The following is a 27,000-nucleotide window of genomic DNA, read 5'->3' as shown; positions in this document are numbered from 1 at the left end:
GCCCCAGCAGACCCCACAAGGAGTCTAGCCCGCCCCCCACCTCCTCCCCCTGCTCCAGGACCCTATCACCCTCACAGCTCCCCACCTAGATCCCAACAAACCACACTATCCCACACTCAGAGCCAGACCGGCTCATCGTTGACTCCCCACTGTGCGCTGTTTCCTCGTTTTACAGACAAGGAAACTGAGACCCAAGGGACTCATCCAAGACCAGCGGCTAGGACTTGAACCCTGAAGAAAAGATCTTCAGATAGATGGAATGGCGAATGAGCGGCAGAGAGGCAGCAGATATCTAGGGAGTGCGGAACTGGGGAGATGTGCTTCCCAGGGAAGAGGCAGGGGAGGGGTGAGTCGTTGCTGAGCCCTCACAGAGCCCAATGAGCTGCTTGTCAAATGTGTCAAACTCGTACTCATGCTTTAAAACCCCACTTCCCACACCCCTCTTATATGCAGCTTTCCTTGGCGCCTCTGGTAGAGCCACCACGTCCACTCCAGCGTCCTTCATCCCTCCTTCAGACTCTTGTGTCCTGTACTTGCTCCTGTGGGACAGGGGTGGGAGTCTGTGCCGGGCTCTGTCTTTCCAGGAACAGGAAGGGTCGGCACTAAGATCTGCGACCAGCATTTCCTAGCAAGGGACTGACCCGGAAGCAATATCAGAGAGCAGTGAGTGGTTGTGTCCGTGGATGAATGAATGAATTACTGAACGTAAATTCATTTATTCTGTCATTTATTTATTAATTTATTGATTTATCTGTACACGCACCCACCACCTGTTGAGCAGCAAGTGTGTGCCTGGCTTGGAAGACTGGACAGCCTCCGCTCTAGCCCCAGGACGCCTCGATCTTGAGTCCCTGTTCTACTGCCTCCTTGTTCCCTGTCTTTCCAGGGTGGGAGATTCAAAGCCTCTTCTCATCCCAACGCCCCTTCCCTGATCCGTCTGATTGAGCTCTACCTGCTTTCAGCGCTGACAGTCTCTTCAGGGCTTCGCACCCTTCGCTCTGCCAGGAGCACCGTCCCTTTTGGACTGGCAAACTCCTACTCCTCCGTCAAAGCCCCCGCTCCCACGGCCCCGGCTTTGAGAAGCCTGTCCCAGGTCCCTTGTCCACCCCGGGCTATGGGAGCTCCCAGGAAGGGGGTAGAGCGGGAGGCGTCTCCGTGCGGCAGAGAGGGGTCCCCATTCGAGCCCCAGGGGACCAGGGTCCCGCCCAGCACACCTTTCCCATCGCGGCGCCGAAGGGTGCGGGAAGGGGCCGGAGCCGCCCCGCGTCTGCCAGCAGGGAGAGGACAGGACTGCCTGGCCCCGTCCCCCGGCGCCCGCCCTTCCGCGCCGCTGTGGCCCGGCCGCGCCGCCCCTCCGGGCCCCGGGGACAGGGCGCGCGTCCGGGGCGGGGGTCGGGGCGGCCGCGGGAGCCCGGCGCGGCCCAGCCTTATAAGGACATGCGCGCCGGGGCCAATGGGCGGCGGGGGCGGGGCGCCCGGCCCCGCGCGTCCCCCGCCCCGGCGCCCCGGCCCGGCCCGGCCCGCCGCGTCCCGCCGCGCCGCGTCCCGCCGCGCCGCCACCATGAGCTCCACGCAGTTCAACAAGGGGCCCTCGTACGGGCTGTCGGCCGAGGTCAAGAACCGGGTGAGTGCGGGGCGCGCCGTGTCCGCCTGGCGTGGCCGTCGCGGCTCCGCGGGGCGCGCGGCCCGGATCCCCGGCGGGCTCCCCTAAGCGTGGCGGGTGGCGGGCGTGAGCCCCGGGAGAATGGCCTGACCCCGACCCCGACCCCAGCCCTCTCCGTCCCCACCGCCGTGCGCTCAGCTCGGGGCGTCCGCCCCGGGCTCCCTCATCTCCCTCGGGCGGTGAGGTCTGCGGTCCGGCTCCCTCCGACAGCCGGGGCGGGCGGGGTCTGACCCCTTCCCCCAGCCCTGCCCCATCCGAACGCCCTCCCTCCCTCAGCCCCACAGCGCCGGGCCCCTTCAGGGCGGCGAGGACTTGACCCCGAGGGTCTGAGGGGACCCCGGCGGCCCCCTCCGGGTTCCCTGGCCACACGAGCTTCAAGAGGGGAAGGGAGCGGGCCCCGCATTGTTTGGAAAGGGTGTGGCCCCCCCACAGGAATTTCCCCACCTCGAACACCTGGCGGGGGGGAGGGCACCGAGAGGGAAGTTGGGCTGCGGGCGGGGGGGGGGGGGGGGGGGGGCGCAGCTGCTCCCTGGTAACTTCTCTTTGTCCCCATCTGACACAGTTAAAGCAACAGCAAAGGGGTCTACGGGGTGTGATGGGCCCCCTGAATGTAATCCTAAAAGGTGTGGGGTTTGCAAGCTAGAAACACGGGTGGGGCCTGGGCCAGACACTTTTGAGAAAGCACTTGCTGATCTGGCTCAGAGAGGGGCACATACTTGCAGCAGGGTCTGTGCTAGGGAAGGGGGAGCAGGGGGTGCTCCCAGACCCAGGGAGATGTCCCAGGCCAGTCACACTCCAGGCCCTTCCAGCCGGAGGGGAGTTTGTCATCCCCATCCAGCCTCCTTCCGGGCACCTGGGAATGCAAATGCAGCCCCAGAGCCAGCAGCCCCCCCCCCCCCCCACCCACCGCCGGGAGCCTGCCTGGGCACACGGAAGGTGCGGCCCTGCCGGCCCCATGCAGGCACCTGTCCCACTGGCACCCCGGGGGTCGTAGACTGCAGGGCCTCCCTCCAGCCTCTTAGACGGAAGATGGCCAAGGCTTGGGGAACTAAGCCCAGGGGTGACCCAGCAAGATCTGGAACCTTCCCTAAACACACTCCTCTCCGCTCCAGCCCCAACTGCATGGCGTGAACGTGTACACAGGGCGACTGGTGCAGGTGCTGCCCTGCTGCCCTGCTCGACCTCACAGAGGTTTAAGAGCCCCGTGCGTTTGTAGCCGGGCTCAGAGATACCCGCCGCCCAGAACCGCACAGCTTGCGAGCGAGCGGCGGAGTGAGGACTCGGACGGAGCACCTGATGGCCGCAGGGCCTGGCAGGCAGCCCTCCCTGTCTCCCCCGGGGCCGCAGGAAGTGGAGGGCAGCGGGCGCGCGCGGGCAGCTTCCTCAGACTGAGTGAGATGGGGCATGCCGAGACCTGCTCTGTCTGGGATGAGGGCAGAAGGCTCCCTGGGACCGGCCTGCAGTTTGCAGGTCTGGGGAATGGGAAGGCAATGACCAGCTTGCCCTGGTCACCCGGGCTGCACCAGCACTGGAAACCTGGGGCTTGAAACCCACATCCCGCCCACTTTACCAGCTACTTAGGAAGAAGTTAAGACCTCTGGAGACCTCTCCCTGGCCCTGTGTGCCTCAGTTTGCCCCTGCCTGGTAGGCATGAAGGCAGGCTGATGTCCACTGTGTCCCTGAGCTGTCACTCCATTTCCGGCTGGCTGGGGGGTCTAGACCTCTGGGAACAGCTGGTCCCGATTTAGCAGGGAGGCAGCCCCTGCATTCCTGGCAGTTTGCGGTGAGGAGGAATGTGCTGAAGGCCGCTGGACACGGAGGGGGTGGTGGTGTGTGTGTGTAGGCGGGGGCTCCAGGCGGGGCTGGCCCGGCTCCTCGACCCAGGAACCCGCCCTCAGGAGCCACTAGGGACCCGGCACGGCCCTGGGCAGGTATGCCAGGCGTCCAGACCAGCCGGCCTCCCTTGCACTGGGCTTCTCATTCTTCAGGGCAGGGCTGCTGGGCTGTGGGAACCAGGAGGAGGGGGGAGGGAGGGAGGATCAAGTTAGCAGACCAGCCTCCCTGCCTTTGTGTCTGTGGCCCGATCCCACGCTGCCATGGGGTTTATACTCAGGACCCAGGAGGGGCCTGGTTCAGGAGGCCCTTGTGCAAACAATGGCAAACATAGGTGGGGAAACTGAGGCACAGGGAGAGAACCGTGTCCATGGTCATAAGGGAGCTAGGAGCAGAGCTGAGAGGAGGAATTGGGTCTGCAGAGGGTGGCTCTGGGTCCCAGTCCCCTGGTGGGGGCAGAGGGACAGGAAGAGAAAGTGTCCAGGGCAGGATCTATGTGGGTCCAGAGCAGAAAGCCCCCTGAGCTGGACAGTCTGGAACCGGAGGGGGACCAGACCCAGCTTCCTGTCTCTGCACTCCAGGAGCCACGCTGGGGCTGACTGCGTTTGCCCACACCACACCCTTGCCTGGGTCTCCCTGACTTACTGGGGCTTCTCTGGGCCTCTGGCCCTTTTGCCCTTTGATGCCCTGAGCTGCTGCCATTGGGAACAGAGTGTGTGTATGTTTGTGGGTACTGGGTGTGCACCGATGGGGGACCGGGAGCATTTTTATCCCACCATCCAGAGACTGTGGAGACAGCAGTGAGCTGGGAAGCAAAGTTCAAGGGGTAGCTCCTAAGCAAGGAGGCGTATTGTATAAAGATAAAAGTAGAAGGAACACAAGGCAGGGTGCGGGAGACAGGGGTATGAGGAGGGCTTCATAGCCGGGGTGGTCAGGGAAGCCCTCTCCAAGGAGGGGAACCTCAAGCTGGATTGGAGAGTGGATTGAAGGGAGGGACCCAGCCATGCGAACATCTGAGTCAGAAGTGACAGCTTGTGCAAAGGCCCTGTGGCAGTAACTGGTACAGTCAGTTCAAGGGACAGAGACGGATTTGGTGGTTCCTCAGTGTGTTAAACATAGAGTTACCCTGTGACCCAGTGATTCCACTCCTAGATACACATCCACAAGGATTGAAAACCTGACGCATGGATGTTCATACAGGTGTTACTCACAATAGCCAAAAGGTAAAAACAACACAAATGTCCATTCATGGATGAACAGATACACACAGCGTGTCCCCCACATACTGGAGTGTCCCGCAGCCACCAGCAGGAGCGAGGTGCCCCCATGCATGGCCCTGGGGACAGACCCTGAGCCCACAACGCTCAGGGAGGGAACCAGACACGGGAGGCCACACGGGGTGTGAGTCACTGCGTGTGACATGTCCAGACCAGGCTCATCTGCGGACAGGAAGGAGGTTAGAGGTGGCAGGGGCTGGGGAGAGGGATGGGGGTGATGGTTGATGGGAACAGGGTTTCTTTCGGGTTGATGGAATGTTCTGGAACTAGACCAAGGTGATGGTTGCACAACATTGTGAGTGTACTAAAAACCACTGAGCTGTTCACTCGATAATGGTGCAAATGGTCAACATCATGAGTGTCTCACAACAATCTAAAAACAGCAGAGAAGAGGCAGCCTCTCCAGAGGATGAGGTGCAGCTGGAAGCAGCCGGAGCGGGAGCCCCCCACTCCCACCCCATGCCCCCCACCGCTGTCTTCCCTGGCCAATGTCTGCACGATGGTGGGAGGGGGAGGGCCGTGGCCGGGGAGATCCCCGGGTCCACAGCGGCCCACCTGGGCTCACCCCCGCCCTGTGCCCTCTGCTCCTCCAGCTGCTGTCCAAATATGACCCCCAGAAGGAGGCAGAGCTCCGCGGCTGGATCGAGGGGCTCACAGGCCTGTCTATCGGTCCCGACTTCCAGAAGGGTCTGAAAGATGGAGTCATCCTGTGCACGTGAGTGTGGGGGCTGTGTGGGGGCTGTGTGCTGCCCATCCTGCCGGCACCCTGCACCTCTGGCGGGAAGCCTGCGCCCTCTCTCTGCAATGGGTCTCTGGTCTCGGGTCTTTCTTGTCTTTCATTTTCTTGAGTTACTGACCACAAGCACCCTTACCTTCCGCCCTCCCCAGAGCGGGAGGGCCTCCAGGCTCCGCTGCGGAGTGGGAACTCCCAGCTTCCCGGCCTCCAGCTGTGGCACTGACACCTGCCACCATGGTCCTGGGTCCCTGCTTCCTTGGGGGTGAAGCGTACGTTGCAGGAGGGGAAACTTAGGCCTGGGAAGAGGCAGCAAGGCTGCTAGGGAAGGCATGGGTGTGACCAAGTGTAGAATGAGTCTCTCACGTCTCTGAGGTTCCCCTGCGCTAATGGAGGTCCCCCGTGTGTCCCCTGCCCCAGACTCATGAATAAGCTGCAGCCGGGCTCGGTCCCCAAGATCAACCGCTCCATGCAGAACTGGCACCAGGTGAGGGCCGGGAGGCGGGGCGCCACGAGGACGAGCGCAAAAACCTCCTCCGCCCGCCAGGCGCGCGGCCGCGGTCGCCTCATGATCCGTCCCTGCCTTCCCCAGCTGGAAAACCTGTCCACCTTCATCAAGGCCATGGTCAGCTACGGCATGAACCCCGTGGACTTGTTTGAGGCCAACGACCTGTTCGAGAGCGGGAACATGACGCAGGTGCAGGTGTCTCTTCTCGCCCTGGCCGGGAAGGTGAGGCCCAGACGGAGGCAGCGACCCTCCTGGGGCCCCGCGCTGCGGTCCACGGGGGTTAAGAGACGCCCTGGATTCAGTCCCACCTGAGGCTCCAGGCACTTGGGGTTCAGGGCCGAACGGGGCAGCCTCCCCAAGACCAGCATCCCGTGCCAGAGCGGCCTGTTTGTGGGAAGCCACGAGCCGCAGCAGACGCACACCCATCCCCTGGAGGCCTGAGTGGACACGAGGGTTCGATCTTCACTTTTTTGTAGATGATAAAAAAGTTCTGAACTGTGAGAAGCGGCCTGAAGAAGGGGGCCTTGGACCCAGGTGTGGGGTCTAGTGACCTGGGAGGCCTGGAACAGCATTTCAGGAGGAGGGAATTGCAAGCCAAGAGGCATTTCCTGAGCACCCTGGGGCCGCCATGTGGGGAGTGGAGCGGGGAGACCAGGGAGGGGCGAGGGGCAGGGGCGGTGTGGGCGAGCAGGTGGGTTTCTGGAGGCTTGGGTAGCAGGTGATGGGAGGAGGCCCAGGGTGGCTGGTGACGACACCTTCCGGAACTCCTGTTCTGAGCTGAGCTGTTCCCTGGTGGCAGGGGCGGTTGGAGCCGGATCCCCACGGTTGCGCTGGTCTGGGCCGGGCTCGAGGGTCCCGGTGGCCCCTCTGTGACCCTCCCAGCACCCCTCCCTTCCAGGCCAAGACAAAGGGGCTACAGAGCGGCGTGGACATTGGCGTCAAATACTCAGAGAAGCAGGAGCGCAACTTCGACGACGCCACCATGAAGGCGGGCCAGTGTGTCATTGGGCTCCAGGTGGGCTCCCCCTGCCTCGGGCCCTGTGCCCACCTCGGTGGGGGGTGGGGGGGCTGCCGCTGGGACCCAGGCCCTGTCCAGCCCTGGGCCCCCTCAGGTTCAGGGCAGGATGTAGAGGCCTGGGGGGCGGGGGTGGCCTCACCACTCCTGCCTCCCTCCCTGCAGATGGGCACCAACAAGTGTGCCAGCCAGTCGGGCATGACGGCCTACGGCACAAGAAGGCATCTGTACGACCCCAAGAACCACATCCTGCCCCCCATGGACCACTCGACTATCAGTCTCCAGATGGGCACCAACAAGTGTGCCAGCCAGGTGGGGCTCCCGCCGGACCCCCGGCCGCCACCCCATGGTCTCCTCCTTGCCCCACGGACATGGCTGCACCCCACAGAGGGTCCCACCCTGGGTCACTCTCCTGCCGCTCCGCCTGTCCCTTCTCTGTCCCTGCCCCCACTTGTTACCTGTCCCCGGGGAAGCTGCTGCTGGGCTCTGGGCCCCATTTTCCCTCAGAGGAGCGCCCAGGGGCTGGCCCAACACTGGTGGCTTTGGCTCCCGGGATGCGCTCTCCTCTTGCACGTTGTCCGTACAACGGTCTCGGAACTCTCGGGTACTTGGGGGACCTCGGCCCCAACCTGGGGAGCTTCCTGCCGGCAGGGAGAGCCGGACGCAGACGCCAAGGGGTTTCCAGGGAGGGGGTGGCTAGTGGTGGGGATCAGCTCTGCACAGGGGCAGAAGAGAGGGGCGTCCCCGCAGGGCAGGGAGGGACCTGGTCAGGCAGAGATAGCTGGGGATGGTGGGGGGGCGGGGGCCAGTGCTGCTGGGCCTCCCTCCCCCACCCTTCTCCAGCCCTGAAGCACTCTCCTCCTGTCCAGGTGGGCATGACAGCTCCGGGGACCCGGCGGCATATCTACGACACCAAGCTGGGGACTGACAAGTGTGACAACTCCTCCGTGTCTCTGCAGATGGGCCACACGAAGGGTGCCAACCAGAGTGGCCAGGTCTTTGGCTTGGGGCGCCAGATCTGTGACCCCAAGTACTGCCCTCAAGGCCCCGCGGCCGATGGGGCTTCGGCGGCTGTGGGCGACTGCCCGGGCCCAGGGGAGGCCCCAGAGTACGCCCCCTACCGCCCCCAGGAGGAGGCTGGTTACTGAGACGCCCGTGTGAGCGTCTCCACACATGGCTGCGTGTGGTTTTGGGGTTCTTCTGTGCTTATCTTGTTTTTCTCCTTGTCTGAGCGCTGCCGGCTGAGAGCTTATGGGGAAGGGGTGAAGCAGGGGCAGACCTACGCGGTGGGAGGGCTCCGGCCACTGCAGATTTCCCAGCAGGCTTTGGGCTTGAGCCGTGGGGGTTTGAGGAAGATACCCGGTCGGGGAGGGGACCAGCCCTGAATGGTTTCCGGTTGCCTCTCCTTTTCTTCCCTTTTCTCTTCTGATCAGTTTGTGGTTTCTGTACCCACAGAAGTTTCAGGCAGTTTTAATGAAAGAAATTTTTTTCTTTTTTTTTTTTTGAGGAACAGTGGTGGGAGGATGGCGGAAGGGGGTGCTGGGAAGGAAGGCGGCCCCCAAGGAGAGAGGGCCAGGCCAGAGTCCAAAATATTTGAGGTCTTGTGGGAACTGGATTTCTCTAGCCCTCTCAGACTCACCTGTGGCTCGTCCCAGGGGCTAGTGGGGAAACTGAGGCCCAGCCAGGACAACAGAGTTCTGGGTGGAAAAGGCAGAGCCACCCCCCCCACCACCTTCCCATACTTATCTGCATTCCTCTACCAAGGGAAGAGGACAAGTTCTCTGCACTAGGATCCCCACCCGGAGGTCCTACCCAGGGACTGGCCCCCGTCCAGGAGCCCTGGGACCAAGAGATAATGTGAAATGTTGACTGTGGACCAAAGGCAATAAAAACCTCTTTTTAGGAAGAAACTGCTGGTGGAGCTGGGGTCTGCTGGGGAGGGGGGTTTGGCTTGGGTCCCGGTTTGGGGCCCTGGGGTGGGGCAGCAGGCCAGCCTCTAGCGGTCCTCAGCGGCCTTGGAGGAGCAGAGGCCCCGGGGCTGGCAGAGGAGTGAGGGTGAAAGCAATGTGGGATGAAGAAGGAGGCTGAGGGCCAGGACCTGGGCGGGGGAAAGAGGCTGGAACTCCCTGCCGCTTGGAAAGGATCTCCCAGCCCCACAGGCAGCTCTGGTGTCTGGCCTCCTGGCCTGGAGTTCCTGGGCTGGCAAACTCCTATTCATCCCCCAAGCTCCAATACCAACCCCTGCCCTCCAGCTCCCCTCAGGGCTGTGGTCCGTCCACTTGCATCCTCTTCGCCACAAGCTCGGGAAATGTCACTTTTCTGGAACGGACCGGAGGTATTCCTCAAAATGATGTTACCATTATGACCCAGGATTCTAATCTTGGAATATTGGGGCCCCGTCCCCCTCCTGCCATGGCCTGGCCCACTGCAGGACCGAAAGACTATTTGGGGGATGAACAAATGATGACCAATCGAACCCCCACTTTGCGGACGGACAAATGGGAGTCCCAGGGTAACGAAGCGAGCCTGGCCAGGATCCGTGTCCCCCAGGGGACACTGGGGAGAAAGGGACCTCCTTCCTCAGGGACCTGCGGCACTGCAGGCGGGTACTCAATGTGGGGAAGCAGACTGTCCCGCGTGTCCGGAGGTCGACCCGCGTGGGGTGAGCCGACCGCCCAGCGCCCCACCGTGACGCAGCAAGAGGCTAGCGGTTCCTTTAAGAAACCCGGCTCCGCGCGGCCTCCTCCCACGGCGCGCGTGGCTCCCGCAGGCCCGGGAACGGACCGCTCATTGCTGGGAGGAGACTGGGCAGGAGTCTCCCCTGACAGGGGCTTGGCGACATGCACCTGCGGCCCCTCTGCCCGTTAGAGTTCCCACTTGCCCTGCGTCCCAGCTCCCACCTGATGGACAGCAGAGCCCGCAGTGGCGGGCCGGGGGTCCTGGGTGCGAGTTCCGGCCTCGTCCGTGGCCTGGGGCCCGTCCCCGCCTGGGTTCGTCTTCGTTACAACGGTGGGGCCGGCCAGAGCTGGACAGTCGTAGCCAAGGTGGGCGTCAGGAATTGCTAGCTCCAGGAGCCCGCATCCCTGCCTCTTCTCCTTACTCATCTTGGGGATCCTGGGGTTCTTCTCGGCGGGGAACCCCACGTGAGGGGCGCGTAGAGGGGAGCCCTGCCTCCCGCGGGGTGACTCTGCTTGTCTCTCTGCGGGACGGGGCAGGCCCTGCTCCCAGCCGGGCGTGTGAAAGGTTCAGCACGTGTCACCCTGGAAGAGCCGGGGGTGGGGGGGTCCTTCGCAGGGCTCGGGATGAGGCTGGGGGCCAGGAACGGGAGGTCCCCAGGGGACCTCGGGTGGAGCCTGGCGACTGCGGAGTTGAGCCGAAGCTCCTCCCCCTGAAGAATTAGTTGATCGCCTTTTGGACGCCCGCCCTGCAGGGAGCGACAGCCCAGGCACCCAATCAGGTGCGAGGATGGCTTCGGGCAGGGCTCCCATTGGCTCACTCCGCCCCCAGGGACAGAAGAGACCCTTTAATACTTGCCTGCGGCTTGGCTCCCAGCAGAGCCTCCAGGAGCCCGCGCCATGGGGTGGAGGAGTCGGGGGTAGAAAGGGCCGGGATTTGCTCGCAGCCACACCGCACGTCCTCAGGCGGGCGCTCCGTCGTGGGCTCTGTCCATTCCCACCATGGCCTTCTGGACGCAGCTCATGCTGCTGCTTTGGAAGAATTTCCTGTACCGCAGGAGACAGCCGGTAATGCCAGGACTGATGGGCCAGGGCGGAGTGGCTGCGGTGTCCGCCGCTGTCCCTCACTCCCCCACCTCTTCTGCCCCGCCCCCAGGTCCAGCTCTTGGTGGAGTTGCTGTGGCCTCTCTTTCTCTTCTTCATCCTGGTGGCCGTCCGCCACTCCCACCCCCCACTTGAGCACCATGAATGTAAGTCCCCCAAGGACCAGGCTCTTTTTTGAGGGGGGTGGAGGTAGGCAATGGGCCCCCCATCCACAGGGGCCCCAGTAGGGGTCAGAGAGCACAGACTGGGCACCCAGTAAAAGTCTGAGTGGACCGTGCTGTTGGGGAGGCTGTGGACATGGTGGGGACTCTGGCAAGACCCCCATGCCCAGCATCCCCACAGGCCATTTCCCCAACAAGCCGCTGCCCTCGGCCGGCACCATTCCTTGGCTCCAGGGTCTCATCTGCAACCTGAACAACACCTGCTTCCCACAGCCCACGCCCGCTGAGCAGCCTCGCGTCCTCAGCAACTTCCAGGACTCCCTGTGAGCTGGCGGCAGTGGGTGTGGTGGCCCTGGGCATGGGGGTGTCTGCTGAGACCCCACCTCCTGCTCCCTCTGTCCCCAGGGTCTCCCGGCTCCTGGCAGATGCCCGCACTGTCCTGGGGGGCCCCAATGCCCACAGAACGCTGGCCAGCCTGGGAAAGCTGATGCCGATGCTGAGAGCTGCGGGCACAACAGGTGAGGCAGGGCCTCTGTCTGGCAGGGGTGCGTTCTGAGCCTCCATCTGTCCAGCTGTGTAATGGGCAGGGCGGGGCTGCCTCCGGCCAGGCTTTACCTAAGCTCACGCTTCTGTGTGTTCTTCCCCCAGCCCAGCGTCAGCCAAGCGACCGACTGCAGGACCTCCTGTCTCTGACCACTGAGCTACTGGGGACACTGCTTGGAGAGGTGAGATGCAGTGGTGTGACACCAGGCTGACTCTGGGATGCTGCCCTCAGAAAGTCCCAGGACTTCCCCATCGTGGAGCAGGGGCCTCTGATTCCAGCTTCCAGGCCAGTGCCTGGGCTGTCCCTGGCACCTGGAATGATGTTCCTCATCCTGTTAGCACCCAGATAGGCTGTGTCCAGCTGGCACGGGTCCGGCCAGCGAGCCCTGAAACGAGTCCGCGTGCCTTGCAGCCACCACTTCCCTGTTTGTAAAACGGGGTCTAAGAGAGTACAGCCTGCACAGAGCATGGCAAAGTGCTCGACACCTAGTAAGAACTCCGTCGAGGCCAGTGTTACCCTGCTTGCTGTCTTTCTCCCCAGGGGTCCCTGGGGTCTGTGCTGGACCACGCCCAGGAGTCCGTGAGCAGCTTTGTGGAGGCAGCAGAGGACCTGGCCCAGGAGGTAAGAGGCCCCTCATCCTGTGCCCCAGCCCGCAAACTGGAAGGGTAGGCTGCCAGGCTGGGGAGGTGACGGGGCAGCCCGGCGCTTCCCTTGGGTAGGTTTTCGGGGAGCTTGGGCAGAAGGAGAGAGGGAGGTGCTCCTGGCAGGGTGCCTTGCCCTGGTTAGGTTCATGACTGGCTACCAGCATCGTCTGGTGACCTCTCTCTAGCTCCTGGCACTGCCCAGCCTGGTGGAGCTCCGGGCACTGCTGCGGAGACCCCAAGGAGCAGGTGGGCCCCTGGAGGCTGTGTCAGAAGCCCTCTGCGGTGCCCGGGGGCCTAGCATCCCCGGGGGGCCCTCCCTCAACTGGTGCGAGGCCAGCCACCTGAAGGAGTTGGTGGGGCAGGAGCCAGCAGCAGCCCAGCCCAACCACGGCCTGAGTGAGTGACCGACCTCTGCTCTCAATCTGGGAAGTGGGGCATTGGGAGTGGAGGCAGGGCCTCATGGTGCCCCTGCCCCAGGTCCTGCTTGTGCTGAGCTCGTGGGGTCCCTGGAATCTCACCCACTGTCCCGCCTGCTCTGGAGGCGTCTGAAGCCGCTGGTCCTGGGGAAAGTGCTATTTACACCCAACACTGCCTTCACCAGGCAGCTCATGGCCCAGGTAAGGGCAGGAGGGGTCCTGGGCCCCTCCCTCAGCCCAGGGAGCACGGGCCAGGCCAGAGGGAGGGCCCTGCCCCCGAGGCTCCCTGCGGCAGGCTGTGGAAGCAGGGTTTTGAACAAGTTAGAGTCTGCCAGGTGGCAGAGAGAGGGACCCTGTGGGCTGGGGGTCAGAGGTGCAGTGGAGACAAAGGAAGCAGCGGGGGAGGGGGAGGTCCTCGGAGTAGGTGAGAGTCCCAGAAGGGCTGGCCTGGTGTTTCTCTTGGTGCCCCCTCCCCAGGTGAACCGGACCTTCCAGGAGCTGGCTCTGCTGAAGGACGTCCAGGAGGTGTGGGGTACGCTGGGACCCCAGCTCTTCGACTTCCTGAATGACAGTACGAACCCGGCGATGATGCAGGTCTGCAGATGGAGGCCGGCCGGCAGATAGCCCCCAGCCTCCCCGGGCACGTCCTCCCTGCCCGAGATATGGGCAGAGAGCAGGGCAGGGCCTCCTGGGCAGGTGTGAGGAGGCGGGGATAAGAAGAGGAGTGATCCGCCCAGAGTGCCCTGTGCCGACTCCCCCTCCCTCACCCATCCCCAGAGGCTCCTGCAAGCTGGGGACAGAGGAAGGAGGCGGCCGGGATCTGGAGGCCAGGCCCAGGCCAAGGCCCTGCTGGCCTTTCTGGACCCCCATGGGGACGGCTACACCTGGCAGGAGGCTCATGCCAATGTGGGTCACTTGGTGGGCATGCTGGGCCGTGTGATGGAGGTGAGCCGCCGACAGCTTGGGAGCTCTGTCTGGCGGTGAGGCAGGGCCCGACCTGTGGTAATCCAAGGGCAGAGGCCAGCCCAGGGAGGGGGACCAGACTGGGGCGGTGGCTCCTCCTAGGAAGGCCTGAGGATGGACACGGCCTGGGCCTTGCGGAGACCTGATGGGGCTGGGCTCCGCCCCGGGGCTCTGGAGGAGAAGCACTGCCCGACCCCTCCTCCCCACCCCGCAAGGGCCACCCGGGCATCCAGGACCCACGCTGAGGCCCTCCCCCAGTGTGTGACCCTGGACAAGTTGGAGGCGGCATCCTCAGAGGCCACCCTGGTGGCACGGGCGCTGGAGCTGCTGGCAGAGCGCCGCTTTTGGGCCGGCATCGTCTTCCTGGGGCCTGAGGAAGGTCTGGACCCCGCACAGCCCCGGGGTCCCGGCCACGTGCGCGTCAAGATCCGCATGGACATCGATGCTGTCGCGAGAACCAACAAGATCAGGGACAGGTGTGGGCGGGGCCGGTGTGGGCGGGGCTTGGGGGCCGTCGGGTCTACGCGAGACCCGGATGCGCAGGGCTGGTGGGGGGGGCTTGGACCAGCTGGGGGTCTGCGGTGGGTGGGGCCCGGGCTTCTCCCTGCAGCCGACCGCCCCGCCCCCTGCAGGTGCTGGGACCCCGGCCCGGCCGCCGACCCCTTGACGGACCTGCGCTACGTGTGGGGTGGCTTCGTGGACCTGCGGGACCTGCTGGAGCGCGCGGCGGTGCGCGTGCTCAGTGGCCGCGAGCCCCGGGCCCGCCTCTTCCTGCAGCAGATGCCGTATCCCTGCTTCGTGGATGACGCGTGAGCGCCCGCCCCGCACCCCTCTGCCAGGCGACACGTCTCAGGCCGGGACCGGGGCCCCAGCTCCGTCGGGAACACGCGTGCCGTCGGGCTGCCAGCCGCTGCTTGAGCCGGGACATCTCCCTGTGCCCGGGAGCGGGCGGGGCTGGGGCCGCTGGGCGCGGGGTCTCTGGCCGCCCCCTTAGCCGCCCCCTGCCTCAGGTTCCTGCGTGTCCTGAGCCGGTCGCTGCCGCTCTTCCTGACGCTGGCCTGGATCTCCTCGGTGGCGCTGACGGTGAAGGCGGTGGTGCGCGAGAAGGAAACCAGGCTGCGCAGCACCATGCAGGCCATGGGGCTCGGCCGCGCCGTGCTGTGGCTCGGCTGGTTCCTCAGCTGCCTGGCGCCCTTCCTGCTCAGCACCGCGCTGCTCGTGCTGGTGCTCAAGGTGCGCACGCCTCAGCCTCGCCGGCCGCGGAACGGGAGCGCGTGCACAGTCGCAGGCCAGGGGTGCCCCCAGGCCATCCGGCAGCCTGACCCGGGCTGTCTGTGGCCCCTGCAGCTCGGGGACATCCTCCCCTACAGCCACCCGGCCGTGGTCTTCCTGTTCCTGGCGGCTTTCGCCGTGGCCACCGTGGTCCAGAGCTTCCTTCTGACCGCCTTCTTCTCCCACGCCAACCTGGCGGCTGCCTGTGGAGGCCTCGCCTACTTCGTCCTCTATCTGCCCTATGTGCTGTGCGTGGCCTGGCGGGACCAGCTGCCTGCGGGTGGTCTGGTGGCTGCGGTAAGACCCGGGCTGGGCCGAGGGTGGGGCGCGCTGGGCCGGGCCCCTCACTAAAGCACCTGCGCCCCCCTCCGCAGAGCCTTCTGTCTCCTGTGGCCTTTGGGTTCGGCTGCGAGAGCCTGGTGCTGCTGGAGGAGCAGGGCGAGGGCGCGCAGTGGCACAACATGGGCACTGGGCCTGCGGCCGACGTCTTCAGCTTGGCGCAGGTTTCTGGCATTCTGCTGCTGGATGCCGTGCTTTATGGCCTCGCCACCTGGTACCTGGAGGCCGTCTGCCCAGGTTAGCCCTAAGGGCGGGCGTAGGGACTCCTCCAGCGCCTGCGGCAAGGAGGCGGGGCTGAGGGACGTGGTGGGGGCGGGGCTGAGGGGCCCTTTGGTACCTGGAGGTGAGGCAGGTGAGAGGGTGGTGCTCCCGGGCATCCAGGCACAAGTGGCCGTGTGGGAGGCATGGCCTGAGGCGGGCAGATGGGGTCTCCTGCCTGGATGCCCCAGTGCCAGGCGTATGGCCAGAAGGTGGCACACTCCATGGGTTCAAGAGGTGATTGAGCACGGCTCCCCTTCAGGCCAGTACGGGATCCCCAAACCGTGGAACTTTCCCTTTCGGAGGAGCTATTGGTTTGGACCTCATTCTCCCAAGGGTTCCTCCCCACCTGCCACCCCGAAGGACCCAAAAGGTGAGGCACAAAGAGACCTAACAGCCGCTTCCCTGTCCCTATCCCCCGAGTCCTGTAAAGACCCAGGTCCTGCAGATCCCAATCCTCTGGCTATCTCCATCTACCCGGGCTCCCTGGGTTGCCCCTAGTCCCTGAAGGCTGCAGCCTGATAGGTCACTGACCCTACGGACCTGCCTTCATGGCCTCACGGGTCCACCAGACCCCACCCCCCACCTCCACCCCTCCCCCAGCCTAGGGCTTGCACGGTTGAGCCTGCCGTCCTTCCACAGTTCTGATGGAAGAGGTACCCCCGGGCCTGATCCCAGGAGTCTCCATACGGGGCCTGGAGAAGCGCTTTCCCAGCAACCCGCAGCCAGCCCTGCGGGGGCTCAGCCTGGACTTCTACCAGGGCCAGATCACTGCCTTGCTGGGCCACAATGGAGCCGGCAAGACGACCACACTGTGAGCAGCCTACACGCTCCTCCTCACCCTCCACGAGCCTCGGTTTGCACATCTGCTCAATGGGAGAGGCATCTGGGTCTCCACCAGGGGGGCAGGAACCCCAGTTCATTCTGGGTACACAATAGGCAGGTAACCATGGGCTCCAAGCCTCAGTTTACCTCCTCTGCAAAGCGGAGGCATATAGTAGGTCTGGGCAGATAGTAGGTGCCTTCTGAGTGCTTTGGCCCCTTCTCTGGGGGTCTCTGTTTCCTCCTCTGAGACCCCTGCATCCCCAGGTCCATCCTGAGTGGCCTCTTTCCCCCAACCCGGGGCTCCGCCTGCATCCTGGGCTATGATGTCCAGTCCAGCATGGAAGCCATCCGGCCCCACCTGGGCGTCTGCCCGCAGTACAACGTGCTGTTTGACATGTGGGTCTCAGAGGGCTTGGGGTGTGGCTTGGAGGGGGCTGGGTGCTCTTGGGACTCTGCCGGCCACAGGGGCCACTGTGTTCGCTATGGCTGCAGGCTGACCGTGGAGGAGCACATCTGGTTCTATGGGCGGCTGAAGGGTCTGAGTGCGGCTGCTGTGCGCCCAGAGCAGGCCCGTCTCCTGCAGGATGTGGGGCTCGTCCCCAAGTGGGGTGCACAGACACGCCACCTCTCTGGTGAGCCTAGCCCAGGGAGGAGCCTCCGGGTAGGCAGAGATGAGGCTGGGGGAGGGGAGTGGAGTCGTTATCCCAAGGGTGGAGTGAGGCCAGAGGAGACGCCGATTTGGGGGACCCAGAGGGTGAGGAAAGGGGCCTGAAGACAGCAGCCCTGCCCAAGACAGTGGGGGCATCATGCTGGGACACCCACCCCTGTCTCTGCACACCCAGGTGGGATGCAGAGGAAGCTTTCAGTGGCCATCGCCTTTGTGGGTGACTCCCGGGTCGTGATCCTAGATGAGCCCACAGCTGGTGTGGACCCTGCTTCCCGTCGCAGCATTTGGGAGCTGCTGCTCAAATACCGGGAAGGTAAGAGTTGGGAGGTCCAAGGTTCCCCTGGATTCTGTTTCAGGGGCCAGAAAGTTTCTGATGAGAAAGTGCTTGGAATAGGGTTTTGAGGGATGGATAGGAGTTGGATGCATGGGGCAGGCAACTCCTGGCAGTGGCCACAGCTTGGTCAAAGACCTCACATCCTGGTGGTTCCTGTTGCCCAGGTCGCACACTGATCCTTTCCACCCACCACCTGGATGAGGCAGAGCTGCTAGGAGACCGTGTGGCTGTGGTGGCAGGAGGCCACTTATGCTGCTGCGGTTCCCCGCTCTTCCTGCGCCGTCACCTCGGCTCCGGCTACTATCTGACGCTGGTGAAGGCTCCCGCGTCCCTGGCTTCCAGCAGCAAGGTGAGGGCTGGAGCTGCCCTCTGACCCATGACCGCCACCGCTCCAGCCCCAGCGGCCATGGCAGCTGGTGCCCCTCTGCCCACAGGGGAAGCCTGACCTGGAGGAGAGTGTAGATGCCGGGCAGAAGAGGGAGCCGGTCAGCTGGGGCGGTACAGCTGGTGAGAACTGGCGGGTGCGCCTCAGGGAAGAGCCAGGGACGCGGGCTCCCTGACTGCTACCTGAACCCTTGACCTTGGACCCTGAGTTGGACCCGAATCCCGGCCCCTACCTTTAACCGAGCCTGGGCTACCACTGACCCCGACCGCATGTGGACTTCCGGCCCCACCTCAGGTCCCACCTTGCCCTTGGTGGCTCACCCTAACCTCCCCCGCCTACGGAGACGGGCTTCTCAGGGACCAGCCATACCCCTTCCCCAAGGAGAGCTGCCGGCTGCTGTGCCGGCGCCCTTGATGCGCCGCCCTGCCCACCAGGTGTGCCCAGGCTGCTGTCCCTTGTGCAGCGGCTGGTGCCCGGAGCACGGCTGGTGAGGGAGCTGCCCCATGAGCTGGTGCTCGTGCTGCCCTACGGGGGTGCTGTGGACGGCGGCTTTGCCAGGCTTTTCTGGGAAGTGGACCAGCGGCTGGGGGAGCTGGGGCTGGCCGGCTACGGGATCTCGGACACCAGCCTGGAAGAGGTATGGCTGCTGGGGAGGGCTGCCTGGAGGAGGAGGCAGCCTTGGAGAGATGAGGAGAGGCCTGCTCAGGGTCGGCAGCCCGTCCCAGGGAGGAGGAGGGGCACCTGCAGGGGACCAGAGGCTGGGAGCCTCCTGGGGAGGCCTGGGGACCCACAGTGTCTTAGGAGTGGGTGGCTCTCTGCTGTGGGGTCCCAGGCTGAGCCCCTGCTCTGTGTCCCCAGATCTTCCTGAAGGTGGTACAAGATTGTGCTGCGGCCACAGACCCGGAGGATGTGGCCACAGGTCCCTGTCCTTGACCCCTAACCCCGGTCCAGAGTTGGACTTGACTTTAGGTCAAGTCCCCATCCTTGGTGTAGTCTGACCCAAGGCAGAGCCTTGACCTCCACCCCTCATTCTTGAACCCCTCTGCCTGTGACCCTTGACCTTGACTCAGAGCCTAGGCTCAACGGTAGCCCTGGAGCCTGACCCTCACCCCTGCCGGCCCCACAGGTGGTAGCCATAGCCAGCACCCAGGCCGAGGCAGTGCTCGCCTAGATGTGACCACACAGCTCAGGATCCTCCCTGAAGAGTCCGTTTTGGAAAATGGGGAGCTTGGTGAGCTATCCCGCCCTGATCCGGGGGCCCCTTCCTGGCCACCACTGCGGGAGCACTGATCCCCCATCCCCCACAGCTCTGTCTGCCCCAGAGACGCAGGCCCTGCGGGGCTCTGCACAGCCCCGGGTGTGGGGCTGGACACTGACCCGCCAACAGCTCCGGGCCCTGCTTCTCAAGCGCTTTCTGCTTGCCCGCCGCAGCCGCCGTGGCCTGTTTGCACAGGTGAGGGGGGCTGGGCCCCAGAGAGCACGCGGGAGACTTGGGGGGCCTGGTGTCTGCGATGGTTGCCTGCTCAGGGGCCTCATTTGACTGGTTAACCCCAGAAGTCTCCCCTAATCTGAGCACCTTTACTGAGAGTAGTGGGGAGCCATGGATGGTTCTAGAGCAGGAGCGAGGAAGGACACTGGCAAGCCTGGAGGGGAGGGCAGGGAGGGCAGCTGATGGGCCTGTCCTTCAGATCGTGTTGCCTGCCCTCTTTGTGGGGCTGGCGCTGGTGTTCAGTCTCATCGTGCCTCCTTTCGGACATTACCCGGCTCTGCGGCTCAGTCCCAGCATGTACGGTGCCCAGGTGTCCTTCTTCAGGTGGGTATAGACAAGAGGGGCCTAGAGGCCGGCGGGCCAGGGGCACAGACCTGACTCTGAGCTGCACCCCGCAGTGACGACGCTCCTGGGGATTCGGAGCGCGCCCGCCTGCTGGAGATGCTGCTGGAGGAGGCGAGGCTGGAGACCCCTCCGGGGAACAGCTCTACCAGGTGGGCCCCGTCGGCCTGAACCTCGTCCCTCTGGGGCCTCAGGTTGTCTCTCCGGACCTCAGCCGGTTGGCCTTGAGGGTGTTTGGAACATCCCGGGGCCACCTGGGAGCTGGAGCGACCACGTCTCCGAGCCTGTGGAAGGTGCCCACAGCCCTCCTCCTCCCCAGGATGCATGAGTGCCCAGCTCCCACTGTCTGCCGGTTTTGGGTGCCTGAAGTGCCTGCAGGTGTCACTGAGGTCCTGACCAGCAGAAACTGGACCCCGGAGTCCCCATCCCCAGCCTGCCGATGCAGCCAGCCTGGTGCCCGGCGCCTGCTGCCCGACTGCCCCGCCGCGGCGGGTGGCCCCCCTCCGCCCCAGGCGCTGGCCTGCTCTGGGGAGGTGGTGCAGAACCTGACAGGCCGGAACCTGTCTGACTTCCTAGTGAAGACCTACCCGCGCCTGGTCCGGCAGGGGTGAGCGCTTGGGCCCCCAAGCCAGGAGGTCAGGGCGGGGGGCCTCCCCTCACTTCTGCTGCCTCTGCGGCACCCCAGCATTGCGCGCTATGTCTACCCCACTCCCATCCCCCAGCCCCGAATCTGCCTTTCTGCCTCTCCTGCAGCCTGAAGACCAAGAAGTGGGTGAACGAGGTCAGGTGAGGAGGGTCCCATCCCTGCGCCCTCCGCCCACCCCACCCCCCCAGGTGTTCACCTGCTACCCCCTGCCCCATCGCCGCACAGGTACGGGGGCTTCTCCCTGGGGGGCCGAGACCCAGGCCTGCCCTCGGGCCAGGAGGTGAGTCGCTCGATGGAGCAGCTGCGGGTTCTGCTGGGCCCCCCGCCCGGCGGGGCCCTCAACCGCATCCTGGACAGCCTCGCGGCGTGGGCTCGCAGCCTCGACAGGGAGGACAGCCTCAAGGTGGGCCGTGGGCGCCCCGGGCTGCTGGCTGGGGGGCCAGGTGAATTGCCTGCGCCCTGACCGTTGGGCCCTGCCCGCCCCTAGATCTGGTTCAACAACAAGGGCTGGCACGCCATGGTGGCCTTTGTCAACAGAGCCAACAACGCCGTCCTCCGCGCCCAGCTGCCCCCGGGCCCTGCCCGCCATGCCCACAGCATCACCACGCTCAACCACCCCCTGAACCTCACCAAGGAGCAGCTGTCGGAGGCTGCGCTGTGCGTGCCCCCCTCCTCCCATGCGCGCGCTCTTCCTCCCGTGCGCGCCCCCCTCCTCCCGTGCGCGCCCCCCACCTCCCGTGTGCGCCCCCCTCCTCCCTTGCGCGCGTGCCCTTCCTCCCGTGTGCGACCCCCTCCTCCCATGCGCGCCCCTTTTCTTCTGTGCACTCTCCCCTGCTCAGCTGCCCGGTTATCCTGAGCGGAGGGAGCTAGAATGGGACCCTGCCCCACTCTTGCTGTGCATATAGGCCTGGGGAATGGGACCCCATCAGGCTCAGTGGGCTCCAGGCTCCCCCAACAGCCCACGTACCTCTGCCCTAAATGTTTCCACTCATCTCCCCAACCAGGCCATGGACCTTTGTCCCCTCAGGGTTGGGCAGAGCTCTCTGAACAGCCCCTGCACCCTTACCCACAGGATGGCCTCATCGGTGGACGTGCTTGTCTCCATCTGTGTGGTCTTTGCCATGTCTTTCGTCCCGGCCAGCTTCACCCTCATTCTCATCGAGGAGCGCATCACCCGCGCCAAACACCTGCAGATTATGGGGGGCCTGCCTCCCACTCTTTACTGGCTCGGCAACTTCCTCTGGGACATGGTGCGGGGAATGCTTGGAGGGGTGGGGATCTGGCTGCCTCTCACCACTGCCCCTTTCTGGCCCTTTCTGCTCAGGCCCTTGTCCAGGATGGCCTGGGTGCCGTCTTGGGGAAGGTGGAGACTTTGTGTCCTGCCACTGGAAACACAGGGAGGTTGGGATGGGCCACAGGGATGAGGATGGCAGTTCCGGCCCTTGCAGACTGAGGGCAGTGATTACCGTCTCCAATGCAGTGTAACTACTTGGTGTCAGCATGCGTCGTCGTGCTCATCTTTCTGGTCTTCCAGCAGAGGGCGTACGTGGCCCCTGCCAACCTGCCTGCCCTTCTGCTGCTGTTACTACTCTATGGGTGAGGCCTCCCCAGGGCCGCAAGGCCTATTCTTACTGACTTCCCTCCCCCAGCACCTAATACTGTCAAGGGGCACCGGACTCCATACCGGCCCCCAGGGAGACAACGTGCTGGTCTGAGCTGAGCCCAAGCCTAATCTAAGCTAATGATGTGCCACGGTGGCCTTAAAAGCTCCTCGCGAGGGTTGCCACACCAACTCCTGGCCCCCCCATTGGCAGCAGGGGCGATGGGAGGGGAGCTCCCTATTCCTCTTAGAGCTGCACAGCCTCCCATCAGGTGGTCACCGGTGGCTCCTGTGACCCCGCAGCTGGTCGATCACGCCGCTCATGTACCCTGCCTCCTTCTTCTTCTCCGTGCCCAGCACGGCCTACGTGGCGCTCACCTGTGTCAACCTCTTTATCGGCATCAACGGCAGCATGGCCACCTTCGTGCTCGAGCTCTTCTCTGATCAGGTGTGGCCCTGCCTCAGGCTGGGACTGGGTTGGGGCGTTGGCCTCAGCCCCTGAGCCACATCCCTCTTCCCGTCCCCGAGCAGAAGCTGCAGGACGTCAGCCGGATCCTGAAACAGGTCTTCCTGATCTTCCCCCACTTCTGCCTGGGCCGGGGGCTCATCGACATGGTGCGGAACCAGGCCATGGCTGATGCCTTTGAGCGTTTGGGTGAGAATATCCCTCTAGGTGGGGAAGTGCCAGCCAAGTCAGTTACACGGGGTAGGGACAAACAGCAGCCCCCAGGATGAGAACTAGAGGTCTTAGGTGGCTCCAAGTTTGAGTCAAGTTAGAAGTGCAGCAAAGCAACCATAAAAACTAATTCTGTCTTGGGTCATATCACAAGAGGTCCAAGGCACTAAATAAAGGAGATGAAGATATGACTGTTTTCTAGGCCAGCTGGAGCGCAGTTGAGGGAACCATCCCATTCTTGGTCCTTTTGCTAAAGAACTCAAGGTGACTGGGATGGGGAGGAGCCCAGAAGCCAAGCCCACCCCCTCATGACCCAATTCCTCCTTTTTTTTTTTTTTTAAGATTTTATTTATTTGCTTGACAGACAGAGATCACAAGTAGGCAGAGAGGCAGGCAGAGAGAGAGGGGGAAGCAGGCTTCCTGCAGAGCAGAGAGCCCGATGCAGGGCTCGATCCCAGGACCCTGAGATCATGACCTGAGCCGAAGGCAGAGGCTTAACCCACTGAGCCACCCAGAGGCCCCCTAATTCCTCCTTCTTTTTTTTTTTTTTTTTTTTTTTTTTTTAATTTTTTTTTATTTTTTCAGCATAACAGTATTCATTATTTTTTGCACCACACCCAGCTAATTCCTCCTTCTTATCCCCACAGGAGATGGGCAGTTCCAGTCACCCTTGCGCTGGGAGGTGGTCGGCAAGAACCTCTTGGCCATGGCAGTGCAGGGGCCACTCTTCCTCCTGTCCACGCTCCTGCTGCAGCATGGCGGACGCCTCCTGCCGCAGTCAGTGGGGATCAGGTGAGGGTGGGAGGGGCTGGGGCCGGCTCTGGGCTCACAGACATCTCTGTCCTCAGATCCCAGCCAGGGTCGCTGCACCCCCTGGGGGACGAGGACGAGGACGTGGCCCAAGAGCGGGAACGGGTGGTCCAAGGGGACACCCAGGGGGATGTGTTGGTGCTGAGAGACCTGACCAAGGTGGGTGCAGAATCCTGGGTTTGGGGGCTGCCCCTGGCCCACCCACCTTTCTCAGGGCCCTGAATCCCCCGCCCCCCAGGTGTACCATGGGCAGAGGACACCAGCTGTCGACCGCCTGTGCCTGGGGATCCCCCCTGGTGAGGTGAGGGCCCAGGGCGGAGGTCTCGGGGCAGGGGCAGTGAGCGGCTGCCCCACTGTGTGCCTGCCCCCCCCTTACCGAACACCTGGTCTGCGCCTGCTGCCCTTTGCTGAGCAATGGCTGACTGCCGACATTTGAGTTCCTATTTTGTGCCAGTGCACTCTCAGGAGGCACCCACTGCATGCTTCCCTTTCTTGAGACCTACTGTGTGCAGGAAGGTATTAGAAAGCCTCTACTGAGATGCAGCAAATTATTATCGCGCACCAGGGGTGCCCATGCATGCGCCACTAACCTTAGTCAAGCCCCTACCATGGGTCAGCAGTGGGGGACCAAGTCTCGTGCTGAGCCCGTGTCTGTACGTGTATACAGGGGAGTGTTGAATACCCCCTCGGTGAGGGTCGACTTCCGGCAAGCCTAACAGTACTTAGTGAGCCTCTGTTGTATACAGACCTGCAGCAAGCACCTGCTCACAGCCAGCATTTATCAGGCCCGCGCCCTGTACCATTCACCTTCCAGCACCTGTGATGGGCAGCCGGGTGTGCTGAGAGCCGGGTCTCGGCCACCTGCCTGGGGCCAGCACAGCCCTGCAAACGCGTGGGGGCCTGGTGCTGGTAGCTGCCGCTGTGCTTTCTCCAGCGCCTGGTGCGCGCCAGCCAACCACTCCACCCTGGGCGGCCGGCCCCCAGCCCCAGCGCTGCGCCCGCCGTGGCGGGAGGCATTCGCAAGTCTCCGGCCCCGCTACTGTGCGCGGTCTTTATGGGACACCTACCGGGTGCCAGCGTTGGTGAACTACAGCCACCCTTCCCTGCCGTGCGACAGCTTTACGGCTTCCAGCACACCCCAGTACTGCTCCCAGGGGTCCCCCTTGCTCACAGCCCTCCTGCAGACACTGGGACACCCCCGCCGCCCGGGACAGAGCTGGGGCCTTGCTGAGTGCTGTCTGTGGGGCACCCGCAGTGTTTCGGTCTGCTGGGAGTGAATGGAGCAGGGAAAACCTCCACATTTCGCATGGTGACTGGGGACACGCTGCCCAGCAGTGGGGAGGCCATGCTGGCGGGCCACAGGTGAGGGGGCTTGGGTGGGGGTGGCCCCCAGCCTCGTTGGTCCCTACTCCGTCCTCCCCCGTGCAGGGACTGTGCTTCAGCAGCGCAGGCGTGTCCCGTTGGCCCTGAGCCCTATGTCCCCACAACACAGCACGTGGACTGGACTCTGCCTCTTACCCCCTGCCTCTTAGCATAGCGGCCCAGGGTGCGTCGCCCTGAGGCCCCCACCCCCAGCCCCCAGTGTGGCCCAGGCCAAGCCAGTTCCCTGAGCCCCTCGTCCCCTCCCCCAGCGTGGCCCGGGAGCCGGCAGCTGCACACCGCCACATGGGTTACTGCCCTCAGTCAGATGCCATCTTCGAGCTGCTGACCGGCCGCCAGCACCTGGAGCTGTTCGCGCGCCTGCGCGGTGTTCCCGAGGCGCAGGTTGCCCAGGTGACCCACCACCCCGAGATCGCTGCCCCACCCTGGCCCTCCTTGGCCAGGCCCAGAGTCCACGTCCCCTCCCCCCCACCCCGCCACGCCACTGTAAGGCACCTGCCGTCCCCCAGCTCCGATACTCTTGGTGGCACACCGCAGGCTCTGCCCCCTACTTCCTATTCCACCTGACTTTCCCAGCCGTGACCCCGCCCACTCTGGCCTTGACCCCATCTCCCACTGAGGCCTTCCGGCTTCTCTGCCTCTGGGTCAGGTCTGTTCGGTCCCTTTGTCATCCTGGCTCCTCCCCTCTTATTTACCTTCCCCCATTGCCCCGCCAGCGCTTCCCAACGTTCACTGCCCCCTTCCAGTTCACTGACCCCCCCCCCCATGCTCACTGCGCGCCCTCCATCTGCTCCCCCCACGCTCACGCTCACTGCTCCCCTCCCCGCGTTCACTGCCCCTGTCCCGAGACCCTCTCTCGCTCCGTCCGCCCCACAGACGGCGAGCCTGGGCCTGGAGCGCCTGGGGCTCCTTCAGTCCGCGGACCAACCTGCGGGCACCTACAGTGGAGGCAACAAGAGGAAGCTGGCCACAGCGGTGGCGCTGGTGGGGGACCCGGCTGTGGTCTTTTTGGTGCGTGGGGGCGGGACTGGGGCGGGGCCTAGGGGGAGGACTGGAGCTCGGCTTATGGCATCTCCCCCTGCACCCCCCAAGGACGAGCCGACCACCGGCATGGATCCCAGCTCTCGGCGCTTTCTCTGGAACAGCCTCCTGGCCGTGGTGCGGGAGGGCCGCTCCGTGGTGCTTACGTCACACAGGTGGGTCCCGCTCTGGTTGCTCCAGGCTGAGGGTCAAGGTGGTGCAGGCCCAGGGGAGGGAGGTGGACCCGGCGGCAGCGAGAGGCGGTCAGAGCGCAGGGGCCCGGGAGCTGGAGTGGCCTTGACCTTTGTGGGGAGGACGCGCAGACCACGGTGACAGCCGACCCCTGGGACTGGGTGGTCTGGGCTCGCGGGGAGTGTCTGGGGCTGGAAGTGGGGTCCCTCGCGCGGGGCGCAGGAGCTGACGGCATGGGGCTCCTGGCAGCATGGAGGAGTGCGAGGCCCTGTGCACGCGCCTGGCCGTCATGGTGAACGGGCGGTTCTGCTGTCTGGGCAGCGCGCAGCACCTCAAGAACAGGTGCGTGGGGCCCGGGGCGGGGTGGGGTGCAGGCCGGGCCAAAGGGGCCCCAGACACGGGGCCGCACGAAGCCCACTCGGCTCCCCCGGACTGCGGGGGAGACGTGAACCAGGCGGGCCCACATGCGGGGGCAGGTGGCCGAGGGATGCTCCGGGGGGGCGGGGCCCTGTGTGGGCGGGACCAGGGGAGGAGCCTGTGCATGGGCGCGGCCCTGGTTGGGGACCGGGAGGGGAGGGCGGGGGCGGGCCGGGGGGCAGGCCGGGGGGGATGGGCGGGCGGTGGGGCGCGGCGGACTCTGAGCGCGCGCAGCAGCCGCGGACCCGCCCCCCCACCCCAGATTCGGAGCCGGCCACATGCTGACCCTGCGGGTGCCCGCCGCCCGGTCCGAGTCGGCGCTGGCCTTCGTGGGGTCCGCGTTTCCGGGGGCCGAGCTGCGCGAGGCGCACGGCGGCCGCCTGCGCTTCCAGCTGCCGCCGGGAGGGCGCTGCGCCCTCTCCCGCGTCTTCGGGGAGCTGGCGGCGCGCGGGGCGGAGCTCGGCGTGGAGGACTTCTCCGTGAGCCAGACCACCTTAGAGGAGGTGACCGCGGCGCCTGGATGGAGCTTGGGGGGCCGAGGGCCGGGCGCTGGGGCTGACCTCCCCTCCGGCCGCCCGCACCTAGGTATTCTTGAACTTCTCCAAGGACCAGGGGAACGAGGAGGACCGGAGGCCGGAGCCCGGGAAGGCCCTGCGCCACGCCCACAGCACCCTGGGCTCATCGCTGGGTTCCTGGAGGACCCCAGCATGGCCGAGTCGGTCCTCTGAGCCCCCTTCATCGGAGGGGTCTGCGGGAGATGCTGGGAGGGCCGGGGTTTGGGGCGGGGGGAAATAAAGAGAACTTGTGGCATG

At 64.6% G+C, this 27,000-nt stretch overlaps 3 protein-coding genes across 5 annotated transcripts in view; 2 read left to right on the top strand and 1 right to left on the bottom strand.

Annotated features, from left to right (window-relative positions):
- LOC125087317 (GAS2-like protein 1) overlaps nt 1-22,773 on the bottom strand; it is a 26,467-nt gene extending 3,694 nt beyond the window's left edge. Inside the window, exon 1 of the mRNA XM_047707512.1 lies at nt 22,732-22,773. The gene's annotated coding sequence lies outside the window, so the exon portion shown is untranslated. The remainder of the gene's footprint in view (nt 1-22,731) is intronic.
- CNN2 (calponin 2) lies at nt 1,439-8,939 on the top strand. 3 transcript variants are annotated; one of them, XM_047707485.1, is made up of 7 exons: nt 1,439-1,624; nt 5,367-5,488; nt 5,927-5,993; nt 6,099-6,236; nt 6,913-7,029; nt 7,195-7,341; nt 7,899-8,939. In XM_047707485.1, the coding sequence occupies exons 1-7, from the start codon at nt 1,454-1,456 to the stop codon at nt 8,175-8,177; spliced, it is 1,041 nt and encodes a 346-aa protein (XP_047563441.1). In that variant the 5' UTR covers nt 1,439-1,453; the 3' UTR covers nt 8,178-8,939. The 3 variants fall into 3 exon arrangements, with proteins under 3 accessions (XP_047563441.1, XP_047563450.1, XP_047563458.1); XM_047707494.1 differs by lacking the exon at nt 1,439-1,624 and adding an exon at nt 3,540-4,696; XM_047707502.1 differs by lacking the exon at nt 1,439-1,624 and adding an exon at nt 4,710-5,187.
- ABCA7 (ATP binding cassette subfamily A member 7) lies at nt 10,094-27,000 on the top strand. Its single transcript, XM_047707422.1, is given in 47 exon segments — nt 10,094-10,772; nt 10,861-10,954; nt 11,151-11,292; nt 11,375-11,487; nt 11,618-11,694; nt 12,054-12,134; nt 12,343-12,553; nt 12,635-12,774; nt 13,051-13,167; nt 13,351-13,518; nt 13,783-14,012; nt 14,169-14,345; nt 14,547-14,769; nt 14,884-15,105; nt 15,183-15,384; nt 15,668-15,778; nt 16,048-16,219; nt 16,495-16,626; nt 16,696-16,862; nt 17,073-17,210; nt 17,396-17,580; nt 17,666-17,738; nt 18,051-18,253; nt 18,475-18,535; nt 18,743-18,847; nt 18,924-19,069; nt 19,305-19,429; nt 19,504-19,599; nt 19,767-20,054; nt 20,201-20,233; nt 20,319-20,496; nt 20,581-20,750; nt 21,166-21,343; nt 21,574-21,689; nt 21,997-22,141; nt 22,225-22,348; nt 23,017-23,146; nt 23,218-23,338; nt 23,418-23,480; nt 24,435-24,541; nt 24,811-24,952; nt 25,436-25,570; nt 25,652-25,755; nt 26,021-26,113; nt 26,451-26,691; nt 26,774-26,813; nt 26,816-27,000. Coding segments are annotated over 47 exon segments (6,486 nt in total). The 5' UTR covers nt 10,094-10,706; the 3' UTR covers nt 26,917-27,000.

The sequence above is a fragment of the Lutra lutra genome, chromosome 1, assembly GCF_902655055.1.
Source record: "Lutra lutra chromosome 1, mLutLut1.2, whole genome shotgun sequence".
NCBI classification, from domain to species: domain Eukaryota; kingdom Metazoa; phylum Chordata; class Mammalia; order Carnivora; family Mustelidae; genus Lutra; species Lutra lutra.
Note: the sequence above shows the minus strand (reverse complement) of the source record. Positions and strands in the feature narration are given on the sequence as shown.